We start from the raw sequence: 16,956 nt of genomic DNA on the forward strand, positions 1-16,956 counted from the left end.
CATTCATGACCACTTGGAGGCCATCTTCAGGGCTCCAAAAAAATGAAGCGATGCCACTCCAGAGCAGTAGGGGGCGCCCACATTAACACTCCTGTAGCAGCACTACTTACACTTCCTACAACGCCCAGCAGTCCCTGTAGGCTGACACCATTGGGTAGCTCCAGAGTAGCTGGGGTTGCTGGGAATTAGACGCTCCCTTTAAAAAGCAGCCATGAAGGCGCCGAGGGGTCGCGGCCCTGTGTGTTTCTTTGTTTCTGCGCCCCACAGGCGCCACTGGATTCCAGTTTCACTCCAGATGTATGTGCTTGTCCTGTGCCTGCCTGTCCGTGTGATTTCATCTTCGTCTGGAAAGCATTGCTGTAAGTGACGCTCCCTCGCCATGCAGGTCATGTGCCTCATTCTGGACTCGGTGAGTAACACAAAGTCAAACCGGTGATACCTGAGGACCCTCTGAAGGGACACACATGAAGGAGTCGAGTCTTCATCTCAGGTCTCCGGGTAGCGTCCATGTCTCACAAACTGGGAGCACCAGGACACTAAAGACTTGGACCTTCGTCTTTTTTCAGAGATATCAGGAGGGGGCGCCACACACCCCTTTAAAGTGACCTCATGACCCCCCAAGCTCTCCCAATCCGTCTACTGACTTCACAGGAAGAGTCACCAGAGTCACATGAATGTCACCCCTGAGGTAAGTAAACCTCTCGTTGACGAGGTCGACACTCTCTCCGCAGACAGACACACTGCTGATGGCCGTGCCCAGGAGGTCATTAAAGGCCTGGCACTTTGGTTTTTATCAGGACCCTTACAAGCCCAGACCCTCAGACTCCTCACTCAGTCTCTCGAGACCCCCGATCAGAGCCTCCATTGACTCCGCAAAAGATCACAGCATCATCAGCAAAGTCAGGATCTGGGAATCTCTCTTCACCAACAGATGCCCCCCAGCCGCTGGACCCCATGGCCTTGACCAACACCAAGTCCATCTCACCCAAAATGATTCAGGAGGGCGATCCACAGACACACATGCCTGACCCCCCTGATTTAAAAAGGCTGCCCCTTCACACCTCGTCCTTTGCTTGGATTTGCCAATTTGCTCTCATTGGGGGTCCACGGGCTCATTTTATTTGACCATATTCCACACACACACACACGTGTTTTATTTCACTGTGCACACACTACGCCATTGCAGCGGTCAGACTACAGGGGGTTACCTGCGTCACTTGTACCGATGACATGCAGGGTCATGGCTGTCATCGGAGTTGCAGTAAACACGGAGCAGGAGTTTCCTCTCCGGCCACAACAATGGAGATGCTCATTTAAGCAAATTGAATTTGTATCTCATTAGGGACGATACAGGGTGGTCCGGTCAATGCCAGCGTAGTCTGATAAAAATAGTCAAGAAAGAAAGAAAGTGAGCACGGAGTGAAGACAGCAGAACTGGGCAGCCATTAGATACGTACAACCGTAGTGATGTCAGAGTGGCCCCACCTTTTTATGACTCCACCTATAGCAGTAGAGATGTCGAGGTAGCTCCTCCTTCTGTGGCTCCATCCCACAGCAGCAATGATGTCAGAATGGCCCCAACCCTCCTGGAGCTTCATCTTCATCAGCTGTGACATCAGGGTGGCCCTGCCTTCTGTGACTGAACACACATAATAGGAAAAGATGTCAGGATGGTCCTACTTTATGCTGCTCCCCCCACAGCAGCTGTGATGTTTGGGTGGCCCTGCCTCCTTTGGCTCCACCTACAGCATTAGAGCTGTCAGCATGATCCTGTCTTCTGTGGCTCCACCCACAAAAGGAACATCAGGTTGCCCCCACCTTCTGTGGCTCCACCCACATTAGCAGTGATGTCATGATGGCCCCACCTCCTGGAGCTCCACCCTCAGCAGCTGTGATGTTTGGGTGGCCCCAACTTCTTTGATCCACCTACAGCATTAGTGCTGTCAGCATGGTCCTGACTTCTGTGACTCCACCCACAAAATTAACATCAGGTTTCACCCACCTCTGTGGCTCCACCCACAGCAGCAGTGACGTCATAATGGTCTCACTTCCTGGAGCTCCACCCACAGCAGCTGTGATGCCTCCTTTGGCTCCACCTACAGCATTAGAGCTGTCCGCACAAAAAGGAAAACCATGACCCCAACTTCTGTGGCTCCACCCACTGTGATGCCTCCTTTGGCTCCAAAGGAAAATCAGGTTGCCCCCACCTTCTGTGGCTCCACCCACAACAGTAGTGATGTCAGGGTGGCTTCACCCACAAACTTCACAGAATGGACTCACATTTATAGAGACAGTAAAGTCACAAGTCAAACATATTGGAAAACACACAAAAAAACGCCATGAAACATCAACATGCAGATCCATATGTAACACATGCCACCTGCTCACCTGGACTTGGTGACAAACTCCTCTGCCATAATGTCCCCAACTCCAAGAGCTGTCCCAGCACCAGGGTCCTACCTGAGTCGTGGACCATTTGCGTGTTCTGAACGCCTCTTTCCGGTGAGTCCTAAGAATCGCCTGGTGAGCTGAGCACCGATGAGCACCAATGAGTCGATTCCGCGGAGCTCGACGGGAGTGCAGTAGTGTGTGTGCGTCACGCCGCCACCATGTTTGAGATGTTTAAAGTGAAAGTGCGAGGACCAGCAGTCTGATTCGGGATTCTCTTAATATGATTTTGGGTCCGAGCTGAGTCATTACTGGAGATCTGTCCATCACCGATGGCTCTCTAGTTCATCACACAATGACACCTGTAAGTGGAATGTAATATAGCGCCCTGAGAGGGGCAGGGCTACCTGGACAAGACGGCCATAAAGGCAGAAGCTAAGAGGAGTCAACTGGCATGTAAAGGTAAACCAATGGGGCCAATCAGGACTCACCGAGTGCTGCGAAAGGCGCTATACAAAGGGACAAGAGCTTTATTATGAATACAAAATGAAAATCAGAAATAGATGGACTGTCCCATCATCACTTGTAGGATAAATGCAATTCATTCAAAAGGTACTTAAGGAAAGGACCCCCAAAATGTGCTGCCACCTGGCCAGGACCCCCTGCTGATATAAACCCAACGCTGTGAAGTGCAACATGAACTTTCATCTCGGTGACTGCTGACAAAGAAAGACGCAGCAGGATTTGAGGTAAAAGTGGACCTGATGGTCCAAGCGAAGGCCTAAATGGACAGCAGGCTGAGGGAGTCTTGAGACCCTCCACTTCTACCCACTTGACTGTGGTGGAGATTTCATCTGAAGTGGAGAAATTGGCCATTTCTGTCCACCAGTCTACCCTCAGTAACTCATGATGACAAAGTGACAACATGTGACCAAAAAGCTTTGCAAACGTATTAAGAATCAGAACCTGAAATCTCTCATTCCTAGAAGACCCTCGCAGTGGCACTCTGGTCCATCCTCTCTGCTTCACTTAACTTCATTGGAGCCCACCTGAAACTGAATTGAGTGGGCTTCACTGAGAAAGGCAGACATGTACCTCTGTCTCATAACATCAGGACAAAAAGCTGGCCATGGAGTCCAAGGGGCTCTCTGTAGACCCCTGCAATCAAATTGGGCTGAGGCTTACATCAGGCCAAGGGGATAAAACCAACTTCAAAAGCTTTTGAGTGCCCCCAAGAGCACAGTGGCATCAAGAATTATGGGATGGAAGATGTTTGGCTCCTCCACGACTCTTCCTAGAGTTGGCTGTCCAGCAACACTGAGAAAGAGGGATCTGACAGAGCTACTGACGTCCAGTGCTGAGACAGGAAGGTCATCTCAGCTACACCACATCTGTCAGACCTTCATATCGATGGGGCTGAAAGTGGAGACCACTCTGGAGCTAAGGGCGTTTCACACTCGACTTGGGGGGCTCTAAGAACGTGTGGTCTGGAGAATCAAAAACTCCAAGCACTCTGTCTGATGAAGACCAGGCACCGCTCATCACCCGCCTAATGCCATCTCTACGCTGATGCCATGCTGTGGTGATAAGGAGACTCTTCAGAATCGAAGGAAAGAGGAACGCAGCCAAATACAGAGAGGTCCTCAGAGAAAACCTGCAGCTCCAGAGAGACTGGGGTGACAGTTCAATGCCCCGACACATACAGCCAAGACAGTGCAGGAGTGGCCTGGGGACAAGTCTCCCTCTGAGGGTCCTCGAGTGGCCTGGACTTCAACCCTGTGGAGGGTCCTGAAGATGGCAGTTCACAGACGCTCCTCATCCCATCAGATGGAGCTTAGGAGGATCCGAATGGGATCAGCTGGCCAAACGCAGCTGTGCGAAGCTTGTAGAGAAGAAGACCCCAAGCAGGAATTGCTGCCTTCCACCAAGTCCTGAATTAAGAGTGTCGGTGCTTCGAGGAACGGCAGATTGGAGTGCAGTAACCTCCATTGTGTCAGATTGGGGGTTGATGGACAAAAATGACAATCTTTTTGGTTTCAAATTAAATCAATTAAAGTGTGCAGCAAGTGAGGGGGTCTCAAGACTTTCACAGTCCACCTTCTGCAATCATTGTATTGGGGTCTTTTTATTAACTTTGCAGTTTATTATTGTATTGTGTGTATCTTTAACTGGATCATGTGGAGTGTGTGTGTGTGTTCATCATGATATTCATTTTCACGTAAAGCCCATTGGTAGCTCACTGATTGCTGCTGCTCCTTCACAAATCCCTCACATGAGTGCAGTTTGCATGTTCTCCCCGTGTCTTTGTTGGTTTTCCTCTCACATCCACAAAGACACGCCAGTCGTGGTCATCTGACGTTCCTAAACGGTCCGACTCTGAGTGGCCATCTCGTCCCAGGTTGTTTCCTGCCTCGTGCCCAGTGCTGCTGCGAGAGGCTCCATCTTGACCCCATAAGCAGCCCTGGACTGTGTTAAAGGAACTGCCTGTGACGCCGAGCTCTAGTCGGAGCTTGAATTGTGATACATGAATTATTAAGAGTGTCCTGCAAACTGAGCTGATCTGCCTCTCATTTTTGGTTTCAGGTCTGCCACCGGTGCCTGGTCAGATGTCCACTGGGCCACCCAAGAAAATGTGGAACCAGCTGAAGTAAGCGTATGAAGCACGGAGAGAGCACCTCACCTGTCAGCTGCCACCTCATTGACTGCTGCGTTCATTCAACAGTTAAGTAAAAGGCGCTATATGAGATGATCTTGTTAACTGCACATGTAAGGCGCTGTATAAACGGCTTCTTCAAACAGCTCAGAGTGTAAGGCACTATATATAAAGTGACCTTGTAAGTGCACTATTAAATAGTTCAATGTGTAAGGCGCTATATAAAATGACCTTTGTATCTGCATTGTTAGATGGTTCAGCTCTATAATGTAACCTCACGAGGGTCTAATAAGCAACATTAAATGGTTGTGTTAACTGCTGTGCTCAAAGGTGAAGTGTAAGTCACTATACTTAAGAAACAAAGTGTATTGTTAAGCCGTTTAGTGTGTAAGGCGCTATATAAATGGACCTTATTGATTGCTGTTTTAAACGGCCCAGTGTGTTAGGCGCTACATGAAAATAACCCTGTTAATTGCATCGGTAAATGAGCTGGCATGTAAGGCGCTATATAACTCGGAGTCTGTTCATTGTTTCCTTAAACGTTTGAGATTGCATTGTTAGACGGTTCAGTACGTGAGGCCGCGCTCATTACGCCATTAAACGACTGTGTGACTTGATCTGGCTGATTGCCTTGAGAACGGACTAGCATGTAAGGCGCTATATGACTGAAGTGCTGCTTTAAACGGCTCTCTATAGAAGACGCCGCACTAAACACCCTTGTTGGTCGCATTGTAAACGATATAATATGTAAGGCGCTATATACATGGGCCTTGTTATTTGCTTGTTTAAATATCCAGTGTATAAGGTGCTAAATGACTTCCATCCATCCGTCCATTATCCAACCCGCTATATCCTAACTACAGGGTCACGGGGGTCTGCTGGAGCCAATCCCAGCCAACACAGGGCGCAAGGCAGGAACAAACCCCGGGCAGGGTGCCACCCCACCGTAGGCTAAATTAATTGATTTGCTTAATTACCTTGTAAACGGCCTAGCAGGTAAGGCGCTATATAAATTAACTTTATAAACTGCTGCGTTAAACGGTTCTGTACTTAAAACGCATAGCACAGCCTTGTTAATTGCATTGTAAATGTTCCAAAGTGGGCGCACGGTGGCGCAGTGGTTCACTTCCGGGTCCTCCCTGCGTGGAGTTTGCATGTTCTCCCGTGTCTGCGTGGGTTTCCTCGGCGCTCCGGTTTCCTCCCACAATCTTAAGCCCAGCGTGGATTGGCGATTCTAAATTGGCCCTAGTGTGTGCTTGGTGTGTGGGTGTGTTTGTGTGTGTCCTGCGTTGGGTTGGCACCCTGCTCAGGATTGGTTCCTGCCTTGTGCCCTGTGTTGGCTGTGACCCTGTATTCGGATTCAGCGGGTTGGAAAATGGATGGATGTTCCAAAGTGTAAGGCGCTATATAAATGGACTTTGTTAACTGTTGCTCTAAACAGTTCTGTGTATACAATAAGACGCCCCACAACACAGCCTCGTTAACTGCGTTGTAAGCGGACTAAAAGGTAAGGCGCTATATACGTTAGCCTTGTTAGTTGCCTCTTTGAACGGTTCAGTATGTAAGGCGCTATATAAAACAATTCTGCTAACTGCATTGTTATAGTACCTCACAGAGTGAACCGTTTAACAATGCATGTAGCAAGATTGTTGTATATAGCGCCTTACATACTGACCGCTAAACGGACCAGCGTGTAAGGCGCTGTATACAATGACGTTGTAAACTGCTCCGATAAACGGTCTAACGTGTAAGGCGCTATATTAAAAATTAACATCATTTTTAAGTGTTTATTTAAAGGCCTCAAGCCGTTAGACACAATATAAGCGGCCTTGTCGATTATTTCTTTAAACGTTTAAATACGCATATGAATTTGAAATAACGTTTGAATTTGCGGCGCTTCGTGACACAGCGGCTCAGTATATGAGGCAGCACGTGGAATGGCCGTGTTCATTACACCGATAAACGGCCCCGTGTGTTTGGCGCTATATAAACTGACGGAGACCCCCAGCTCATCGATTGGTGGGCCAGTCGAGAATTCGGACAGGAGACGCACGGACTTGTCGACCTGCGCGACGCAGACAGCGCACTTCACTTCACTTCACTTCACGTGACGCGGCCATTCACTCAGACGCGGGTGTGTTGGGGAGTGCGGAGCGGAGTGAGTCAGTCGACTTGCGCTCGGTCTGCTCTCTCACTCTTACTCTCACTCTCACTCTCTCCTTGCTTAGCAGATCCACCAAATGAACTCTGAAGGAGCTGCGAGGACAGCCGCGGATCGCCTCCCACATTAATTCCTGACGTTTTTTCTTTCTTTTTTTACTTTGGGGGCTCCGGCGGGCTCCCCTGTGACTCGCTCAGACAGCGGAGGCAGCGGCGGCTGGTGGTCTCGAGCTCGTCTCTCCGCGCTCTCCCGCTCACCCTATAGCGCAACTCGATTTTTATCTCTGAAGTGGGATGGCTCGCAAAAGTCGATCGGCTTCGAGAGCATAAAAATGAAGTGGTGATGCTGCGCTGCCGAGAGCTGCCGGCTCGCGGACGGACCGAGGGACGGGCGGACTGGCGGACCTGCTCTGAAGCCGAGCGCTCAGGTGTCGTTGGACGCCGTCGCACCTGAAGACTCAGTGAGGTGACGGGCCACTCCGAGGAGCCACAGAGAGGCGAGCTCGGCGACTGGAAGGGGGAGCGCGCGCGCGCTTATCGATCCGTCCACCGAAACCCGATTCTCCTTAGCGAGGCTCCGCACGACCAGCAAAATTTCGTCCAAAAGCAGACAAGACGATCGCCCCGCGCTGACACGAATTGTCGGCAGGAAGCGGCTCATCGCCGCCGGGGCTCTGGGGGTCGTCATGGTTCTGGTCTTGGTGATCCTCATTCCGGTGCTTGTCAACTCGGCGGGGACTTCGGCCCATTACGAGATGCTCGGCACCTGCAGAATGGTCTGCGACCCCTACGGGACTAAGTCGCCCAGCAGCACCGCCACTGCAGAGACCATTCGGGACCACAGCCTGATCCAGTCGTTGCCCACCTTCATCCAAGGACCGAAAGGAGAACCGGGCCGACCGGGGAAGGTTGGCCCTCGGGGACCCCCTGGAGAGCCGGGGCCTCCAGGTCCGGCGGGACCCCCGGGGGAAAGGGGAGAGCCCGGCCGGCCAGGATTACCCGGTCCGCCGGGCCCAAACGTGGCCGCCGGGGCGATCAGCGCCGCCACGTACAGCACGGTGCCCAAAATCGCCTTCTACGCTGGGCTTAAGAAGCAGCACGAGGGATACGAGGTGCTCCGGTTCGACGACGTGGTCACAAACCTGGGAAACCACTACGACCCCACGACCGGCAAGTTCACCTGCTCCATCCCTGGCATCTACTTCTTCACTTATCACGTCCTCATGCGAGGGGGCGACGGGACCAGCATGTGGGCGGACCTCTGCAAGAACAACCAGGTGAGCGAGCTGAAGCAGGTAACTCGGCCGGGGCTCCGCAGGTGAGCCGCGACGGTTTGGGTAAAGTGAAGAAGAGGGGCGAGTAGCTTTTTGGGGGGGGAATGGCGAAAGCTGGGGCTGGTAAAAGTTATCGGATCGGCGAAATACAGTAATTCTGAACAAGAGCTGCGCGAGTATGGAGGAGAAGCAGCGACTGGGACCAGCGCCGTGTATCGCTCCTGCCTAACGGTGATGCTGATGCCGGGGTAGGCTGCTGTCCCTTTCGTACGTCAGTTTAAGAATCCATCCATCAATTTTCCATCCCGCTATATCCTAACTACAGGGTCACGGGGGTCTGCTGGAGCCAATCCCAGCCAACACAGGGCGCAAGGCAGGAAACAAACCCTGGGCAGGGCGCCAGCCCACCGCAGCGAGTTTAAGAATCTTAATCTTTAATAATATAATAATAAAACAGCTCATCAGTTCCTTTCACTCCACTTTAGTTTGTATAGCGCCCTTCGCAGAGCGCTGTCACATTATCTCAGGTATATATAATATATATATATGAGGGCTAGTATAACTGTGTCATTGGGTAGTATAACTGTGTCATTGGGCTCCGACCACCGCAGATGTCACTTCGCGTCTTAAGTTGACCGAAACTTTAAGAATAATTTGGGGGGATAAATAAATAAATACGCTACTCGAGCTCCCATCTCCCGGCTGATTCTGAGTTAATCCGAGAGATGCGACTTGACGACTCCCGTTATCCGCTCTCCAGATGTCCTGTAAAACTCCGGTAACGTGGCGGCGCGCGTCCCTTTTTTTTGTTCCAAACTTCGTTCCAGCTTCTGGATTGCGCGCGAGCCTTTCCAGCTCAGCTTCTTCCAGTTCTCCCAGTTCTTCTGGCCCTCAGACCGACTCTCACGGCCACGTTAGCGCCATGCGACTTTGGATTTTAGGCTCTGGTCACGTTTGAGACGGACTTCTGTTTAAGTGTCGGGGTGGGAAGGGACCGTCAGCTAAGGAGACGGAAAACAAACAAACACAGGAATACAAATGCTGAATACCAGCAATATGGTGGACACCTGTGCAAGGCACTATATAGGGCACCACAGTAGGCCGATATAAAAGGCTCGATAGGTAGACCTAGTCTCTACTTACTTGACAGATCGAAAACATGCTGTGTGTAATTTTAGATGGACGGATATGAAATACACCATATAATAAATAAATAGCCTGCAATTTTGAACACTGGCTTTATCCCCCATCTTTATATGAAAGGCACTATATAAGAAATATATAAGCGATAGATAGAAATACTGTATTTAAGACACTGGCTTTATCCTCACAACCTACAAAAAGACACAACATAACAAATAAATAAATGCAGTTTTGAACACCAGCTTTATTCTTATCTCTTCCAGATATGAAAGGCGCTACATAATGGACTAATAGATTTTAAAAACGCCTAATTTAAGCGAGCGATAGACTGCAGTTTTAAACCCCAGCTTTATCCCCTGTGTTTCACGTATGAAGTTCACTGCATGATAAATGAACAGAAAAAGCGCAGTGTAAGCGACAGATAAACTGATAGACAGACTGCAGTTTAAATCTCCACCCCTTCAGTATAATTATCAGTATAATTACTGTAGATATTAATTAGATATAAAGATACACTGCGGTTTTAAACGCTGGCCTTATCCCCATTTTTCACACCTGAAAGGCACCATATAACAGAAACATGGCTATAAAACGTGCAGTGTAATCCAAAGATGTACAGGTAGCAGTATTTCCATATCGGCTATCAGATAACAATTGCAGTTTTAACACCAGCTTTGTTTCCATACCTTCCATATATAAAAAGACGCCATATAATAGATTAATTTTTTAAAAGCCTAAAAGCGATAAGAATGCAATTTGAAACACTGGCTTTATCTGTCATCGTCCACATATGAAAGGCGCCATATAATTGATAAATGGACAGGAAAAGTGCGGATATAATTGATAGATATTGAGATAGTTTTAAACTCTTTTTATCTTATCCGCATACATATCATAAATCATCATATATTATATATCCGTCCATTTACGAAAGGCACTATATAATAGATAGACTGCAATTTCAAAGCCAGGCTTTATCCGCACACCTTCATGTAGGGAGGGCGCTATATAACAGAAACACAGAGAAAGCGACAGCTAGCACTTTGACACGCTGGATTTGTCCCCGCACCTTCCAAATATGGACACACGCTATATAACAGAAAACATTTTTTGTTACAGATAACAGATGTAATAATAGGTTTTGTCCCCATACTTTCCTTATATTAAACTCACTATATAATAGAAAAACCGATGCAAAATGCACAATATAGTTAACAGATCTCCATTTAACCGCCGGCATTGTCCCCATCCTTCCCTTTTGTCTCTTAAGGTCGCCATGTCGTTATACGGTCAGCTCCTACAAAAGCCAATGCTGAAGCAGCCTCGTGTTTTTATTATTCCTTATTTATTTTATGTATTTAATTTACGCCTCTAGTTGCACACACCGTCAATACATGTTTAGAGGCTAAAGGAGCTCACAGAGGAGAACACAACGCTGCTCGTCCGTCCGCACACACGCGCGACTCCACGTTCTTATCAGATAAAGTTCATACTTTAAATATTTAAGTGTTGCCCTTTTTATGATGTATGGCTACAACAGAAGCAGTGCCATAAATAGGAAACGAAAAGTCGTGTATAACAGACATGAAAGGCCCACTAAAGGCACATAAAGTACAGAACAAAAGATGGACATGAACGACGCTATATGATAGATGAGCTGATTCGACGCTACTACGGGAAATCCGCACACGTGAAGCGCAGCGGTTATCGTTCTACTTTTATGTCTCCCCGTTTACGCAGTTTAATTAATTCCCAATTTCCTAAGCCATCCGTCCAGCTCATTCATGTTTAACAAATTCTCCGCCTATCTGTCTCGTCTCGGTACGAGTGACAGTGCGGGCCAGTCTGGGGCCGGTCCCCTCCATCGAGCGAGCGTGCGGGTCAGCAGAAAGTTACCCGTTGGTTCCGAGAACGCGGCGAGGCGGGAGCGCATTACGAAGTGTCACCGGTGGTGACAACATCGTGAGGGAAAGCTGTCATGCGGGGTCACGTGACGCCGAGCGAGCGCATTTTGAACCCAATTAGTGGCGCGATCTTCATTGACAAACACGAGCGGAGGCACAAATGAGTCCCACGAACGAGAGATGAGTGACGCGCACTTGATAACTGAACCCGCAGTGAATCGGACACGAGATGCGCCGCGCTCACCTGTCAGCTCTCCTACCTGTCGAAATAAAGTACAACAGAAATCGTTTAAAAAATAGGAGGAACAAATAAGGCAGTGCCGTTAAAGAAATGGTGGAGATACCTAAAATACAAGCGTCATGCAAAGATACCAAGACGAGCCTCGAAAACCTCATCTCGTTGAACATTTTATACGAAAAGTACGTAAACCGCTAGAGGCGTGTTTGACTTCTCAGAGCCTCGGGCATTTGGGGTAGCGGAGAGAAAAATCGGCAGTGGTCTCACCTCGACTTTAACGTATACTCAGATATGGGGATGGATATTTGAGGAGAAAACCGTAAGACAAGGATTATAACTTTATATTATGTACATGAAAGAGCCATCAACAACAAATTAAATCAAATTAATAATATATTGAAAACATATTATAAAGTAAAGTTGAATAAATCTGATCTGCAGCTGCATACATAAAAGGTAAAGTACCACTTCCGGTTAACGGAAATAGCCTAAAAGTTAATAGAAATCTACGTTTTGTACCGAATACTTGTATGCAAAACTTGGTTGACCGAAGTGAAAGAGCATTCAAGTTATTGTGTTTCCACACACACACACACACACACAACAAACATTACAAAAATGTTGAGATGCATCAAAATCTTGAAACTGAATTTGTGGAGGATTCTAATACTTTACCTGTACTTCGTTTACGCGAAAGTAAAAAGTAAGAACACAAAAGTGGACGAGTTAGGGGCGCAGACACACACGACTAGGACAGCCTGGGCTCGCACGGTGTCCCTCGGTGGTCTCGAAAAGAAGAGGGCGGGCATCGGCAAGAGCGCCAGGACAGAAAACCGAAAGTCGCACAGCTGGAGAGATCGGCCAAAATATGAAGAAATCTGCACGGGCAGCTTTGTTAGGGCGCCTTACAGGTACATTTACACTGCAGGGATTTCTTCTTCTTCTTCTTCTTCTTACCCGAAACACATGTAGAGTAAGCGACTCACACGGTGACTCAGAGCCGAGGACTGAGCCACAAACTCCGCGGCTTGAAACTGTGACCCACCGCTTGAGGTATTCGGCCAGGGAGAAGACAACCTTAGAATGGCTGAGATGATGATGATAATAATAATAATAATCCATCCATTCATCCATTATCCAACCCGCTATATCCTAATTACAGGGTCACGGAGGTCTGCTGGAGCCAATCCCAGCCAGCACAGGGCGCAAGGCAGGAAACAAATCCCAGCCCACCGCAGATAATAATAATAATAATAATAATAATAATAATAACTTTAAAATAAAATCCTGTACACACAGCTAGAAAGGTTCAAATTATGAAGTAAAATATGGGAAAGGCGCTATTGATTTAAGATTATGGAGGTAAATATGTGAAAGGCGCTCATCTGTCGCAATTAGGAAGAAAAGAAAGGAAAGGCACTATATTAATCTATTTCAGAGTAATGGAGTAAATATGTAAAGACGCTTTATCTGTCTGTCTATGTACAGTTTTCTAATGCACGGTTATTCATCTATCTATTGTCGCCTTTCAAATATCTTAAATAGAACCTCTTACATCTACTATAGCACACATATCTATCTATCTATCTATCTATCTATCTATCTATCTATCGATGAGTGTCAAAGAGTCGGATGAGCTCCGTGCTTTTCAGTTTGAAGAAGTCGCTGTCCCACTAAAGATGTCCCTTTTATCCACCTATTAAGAGCCTTTTCAAAGCCTAAGGAGCCTCCTCCATATGCGAAGATGCCATCCCAGAAAGAAATGTTTCTGTTTCAAGCAAGGGGTTAACAAGGAACCAACTACACAGCCCAGTGAAGTACCATTAAAGAGCCGAGTGTGACCGGACATTCGCGTCTTAACCTAACAGTGGTTAAGGTTTTGGACCCCAAAGCCTGAGGTGTGTGACTATGAGCGAGTCATTTCACATGTCTGTGCTACATTTGGGGAAACCAAAAGAAAAGGAACCAGTTGGAGCTCAAATATTATAAATGGACATGGATAAAGGAGTCAGCTTAATTAATAATAATAAGGGCCACGCAGAGCAGGGCAGAACGCACAACTTCCCCACGGCCACTCCAGAAAGAAACGACCCAGTATGAATACGTGTACCTTGATTTGTGACCCTTTAGTGCGCTCCGTCCCCAGAAGCCCAGTAGGTCACCGACACGTCACCATCCTCAGCCTCACTCCATCCATCCGGGCTTCTCGTCGGCTGTGCCGTTCACAGACGAATTGGTTTGTAATTTGTTATTTTATTCACTCGGACTTTAAAAACGATACAAGGCATAAGCAGCGCTCGGAGTCGGCGCTCATACAAACACAAACGGGGCTGAAGTGAATTAAAATAGCCGACCAAAAGGCAACTGCGCGTATTTCATGGTGTAGAAGCCACTAGCAGACAAACTACATAATAATAATAATAATAATAATCAACTAAAGCCGAGTTGTTCACCACTTGTCCAGATGTCGAGGTCTCAGTTTCAGTCCTGTCGTGTTAATCTTTTTGTGCATTTTTTTGCGCCGCCCTTTGCGTTATAAAGTTCCCGTTTAGGAAGCCCCTCGTGTCCATAACATTACATTATACTCGTAGTTGTAGAAGTAGGATTTCAAACTCCGAGGCTGTGGGTTCAAATCTCGCTGTCACTGTGTGACCCTGAGCGAGTCACTTCACCTGTCCGTCCTCCAACTGGAAAACCAAAAGAGATGAAAGTCGCGTTGAATAAAGACGTCAGCCGAATACAAATAAAGACGTCAGCCGAATACAAAGTGATGGCGATTAGAAAGGATTGAAAGGCACTCTTAGATAAATATGAGAGGTACTATAATAAATAGATAAATATGAGAGGTACTATAATAAATAGATATAAATATGAAAGGCAGTGTGGTGTAATTACAGGGGCTTTGGACTTCATATCCTAAGGCTGTGGGCTTAAATCCCAGTACTGTGACCCTGAACCAGTCACTTCACCTCTCTGTGCTCCAATTTGGAAACTAAAAGAAATGGAGTCGTTTGTGTCTCAAATGCCATAAGTCTCCATGGAAAAGGGCGTCTGCCATGTAATAATAATCATAACAATCAATGAAGATTTCTTTACGCAGCACACCTATTCTTTTTTATGCATCAGCTGTCAATTTAAGCAGAACTATCATTGTCTGATATATTGCCATTAACAAAACACTCAGCGACTGGGAGTTTTCAAAAGGACATCACGGATGTGAAGTCCCCCAAGTGTGTAGATATGACCGGGGTCTGTTCCGAAGGCCCCCAAAAGCGGCAGGCTGGGCATGTTTTGCCGTGTCAGGCAGAAATCGTCACATTATGAGCGATGGAGTCCGCCTGATGACCCCGTTAAGTTAATGTGCGTGGGCAGGACCCCCGTCCCGAGACTTTCTTGCAGCTCTTTTTATTTTTTTTTTCTCCCACGCTTGTAAATTGTTTGATGTTTGATACAAAAGACGCGCAATGAGGCAAATCTGCTGATCTCTGCGGGCGCCCCCAGCTGGCGAACTCACGAAGCTCGCGTCGTCATTTGAACCCCCGTTAAGGCCAAACTGAATGAGGCGCGTGTGCCCGGCGGACTTTTTCACAGGTTCTTAATTTTTTTCTTCCTCACTAATAATTGAAAGAATAATTTGGGTTAAACATCGCAGGTCACCTTTGGCAAACAGGGAATCCATCATTGTCGGGATGAGTTGGTATCCACATTCGCAACGTTTTAATTAAAGAGAAATCCGCCTGAGCTTTGTGACTCGGCCAAAGCATTAAAGAGAGCCGCGAATGATTTCAGATAAACGGATTGTGAGTTTAGTTAGTTGTTTATTTATTTTCCGTTTCTGCTGATACGCAACTTCCTTAAGCAGCACTCAGCACGAGCGCCTCCGCGTCCGCCAGTTTGATCAGCCGCCCCTCTTCACCTCTTAGGGGGGCTCCAGTGTTAGGAGTCAACTGTCGCGATGACGTCTCAAGATTTGGTCATAGAAGATGACATTTGGTCCCTGAAAGGTGGAGTCCTCATCCGTTAACCTGAACAGCTTTAAATCATGGCGGTGCTGCTTTATGTCGTGGAGGTCGGGGTCTGCCGCTCCGCGCTACATGAGCTTTCTTTCTTTCTTTCTTTCTTTCTTTCTTTCTTTCTTTCTTTCTTTCTTATCCTATTCACCCGAGCTCTTATTGCGCTGCAGTTTTCAGTTCTTCATCTTGGCTATCATTCTGGTTCTCACCGTTTCTTTTTATTTTCGTGCACACCACACCCGAGAAGTGAGGATTTAATATTATTATAAAGTGCCTTTCCTGTCTGTCTGTCTATTTATCTTGAGAGACAATCACCATTATCATCAGCAGTTGTTGCTGTTTGGCATTAGTTAGTGAAATCAACAATGAAATTTGGTGCCATGTGGGTACTAAAGGATACAAAGACTAAGACCAACAGTTTCTTCTTTAGGCACCTTGAATGGCTGCTCATCTACTGAATGAGGTGCCCAGAGCAGGATGAATCTGATCCCCTTTCTTCTTTTAAAGGCCTTGGGCTGGAAGGGGCACATTTGCAGTCATAGAGCCAGAGGCCGCGTCACCGTTTGTCCTGCAAGTCATCTTGCGGTCTGAGGGAAACAGGAGGGGGTAAGTTAAGGACGGTGGGACGCTCTTATTCCCTGCCGTACCTTCCTTTTCAGAGCAAGGCAGTTGCTCCTGCAGCTCACATGTGTGCGGCATTATCTGTCACTAAGTAATCAGCCTTTCACGCCTGTCTTTTTTGTAGTGTTTTTCATACTTCTGTGTGTTATATTAGCAATTTATATCAATTTATGTATCTCTCCATTTGTAATACTATTTGTAGAGGTAGTAGTACTATTGTCCCAGTACTACATACTGTAGATAGATAGACTTGACAGTCACTATATAATAAATAGATAGGATAGATATGAAGGGCACTATATAATAGATAGATGGATGTGAAAGGCACTATATGATAAATAGATAGATATGAAAGGCACTATATAATAGACAGATAGATGTGAAAGGCACTATATGATAGACAGATACTGGACAGCAGTAGACGTATTGTCAGGTGTACAGAGTCCAGTGAATTTCTCACCTCATACTCGTCCTCCACCATCCAGCACGTTGCCCCTTGGCATCACAATAAAGACGACGGTCTTCAGGTGGAGGGCTGCTTTGAGTGACCGAGTTGCTCGCC

At 47.2% G+C, this 16,956-nt stretch overlaps 1 protein-coding gene across 1 annotated transcript in view; it reads left to right on the top strand.

Annotated features, from left to right (window-relative positions):
• The first annotated feature begins 7,673 nt into the window (after positions 1-7,673).
• The window catches only part of c1ql3a (complement component 1, q subcomponent-like 3a), a 93,249-nt gene continuing 83,966 nt past the window's right edge, over positions 7,674-16,956 (top strand). Inside the window, exon 1 of the mRNA XM_039754277.1 lies at positions 7,674-8,478. Coding sequence (XP_039610211.1) covers positions 7,888-8,478 — 591 coding nt within the window. The 5' untranslated portion in view covers positions 7,674-7,887. The remainder of the gene's footprint in view (positions 8,479-16,956) is intronic.

Source organism: Polypterus senegalus, chromosome 5 (genome assembly GCF_016835505.1).
Source record: "Polypterus senegalus isolate Bchr_013 chromosome 5, ASM1683550v1, whole genome shotgun sequence".
Taxonomy (NCBI): Eukaryota; Metazoa; Chordata; class Cladistia; order Polypteriformes; family Polypteridae; genus Polypterus; species Polypterus senegalus.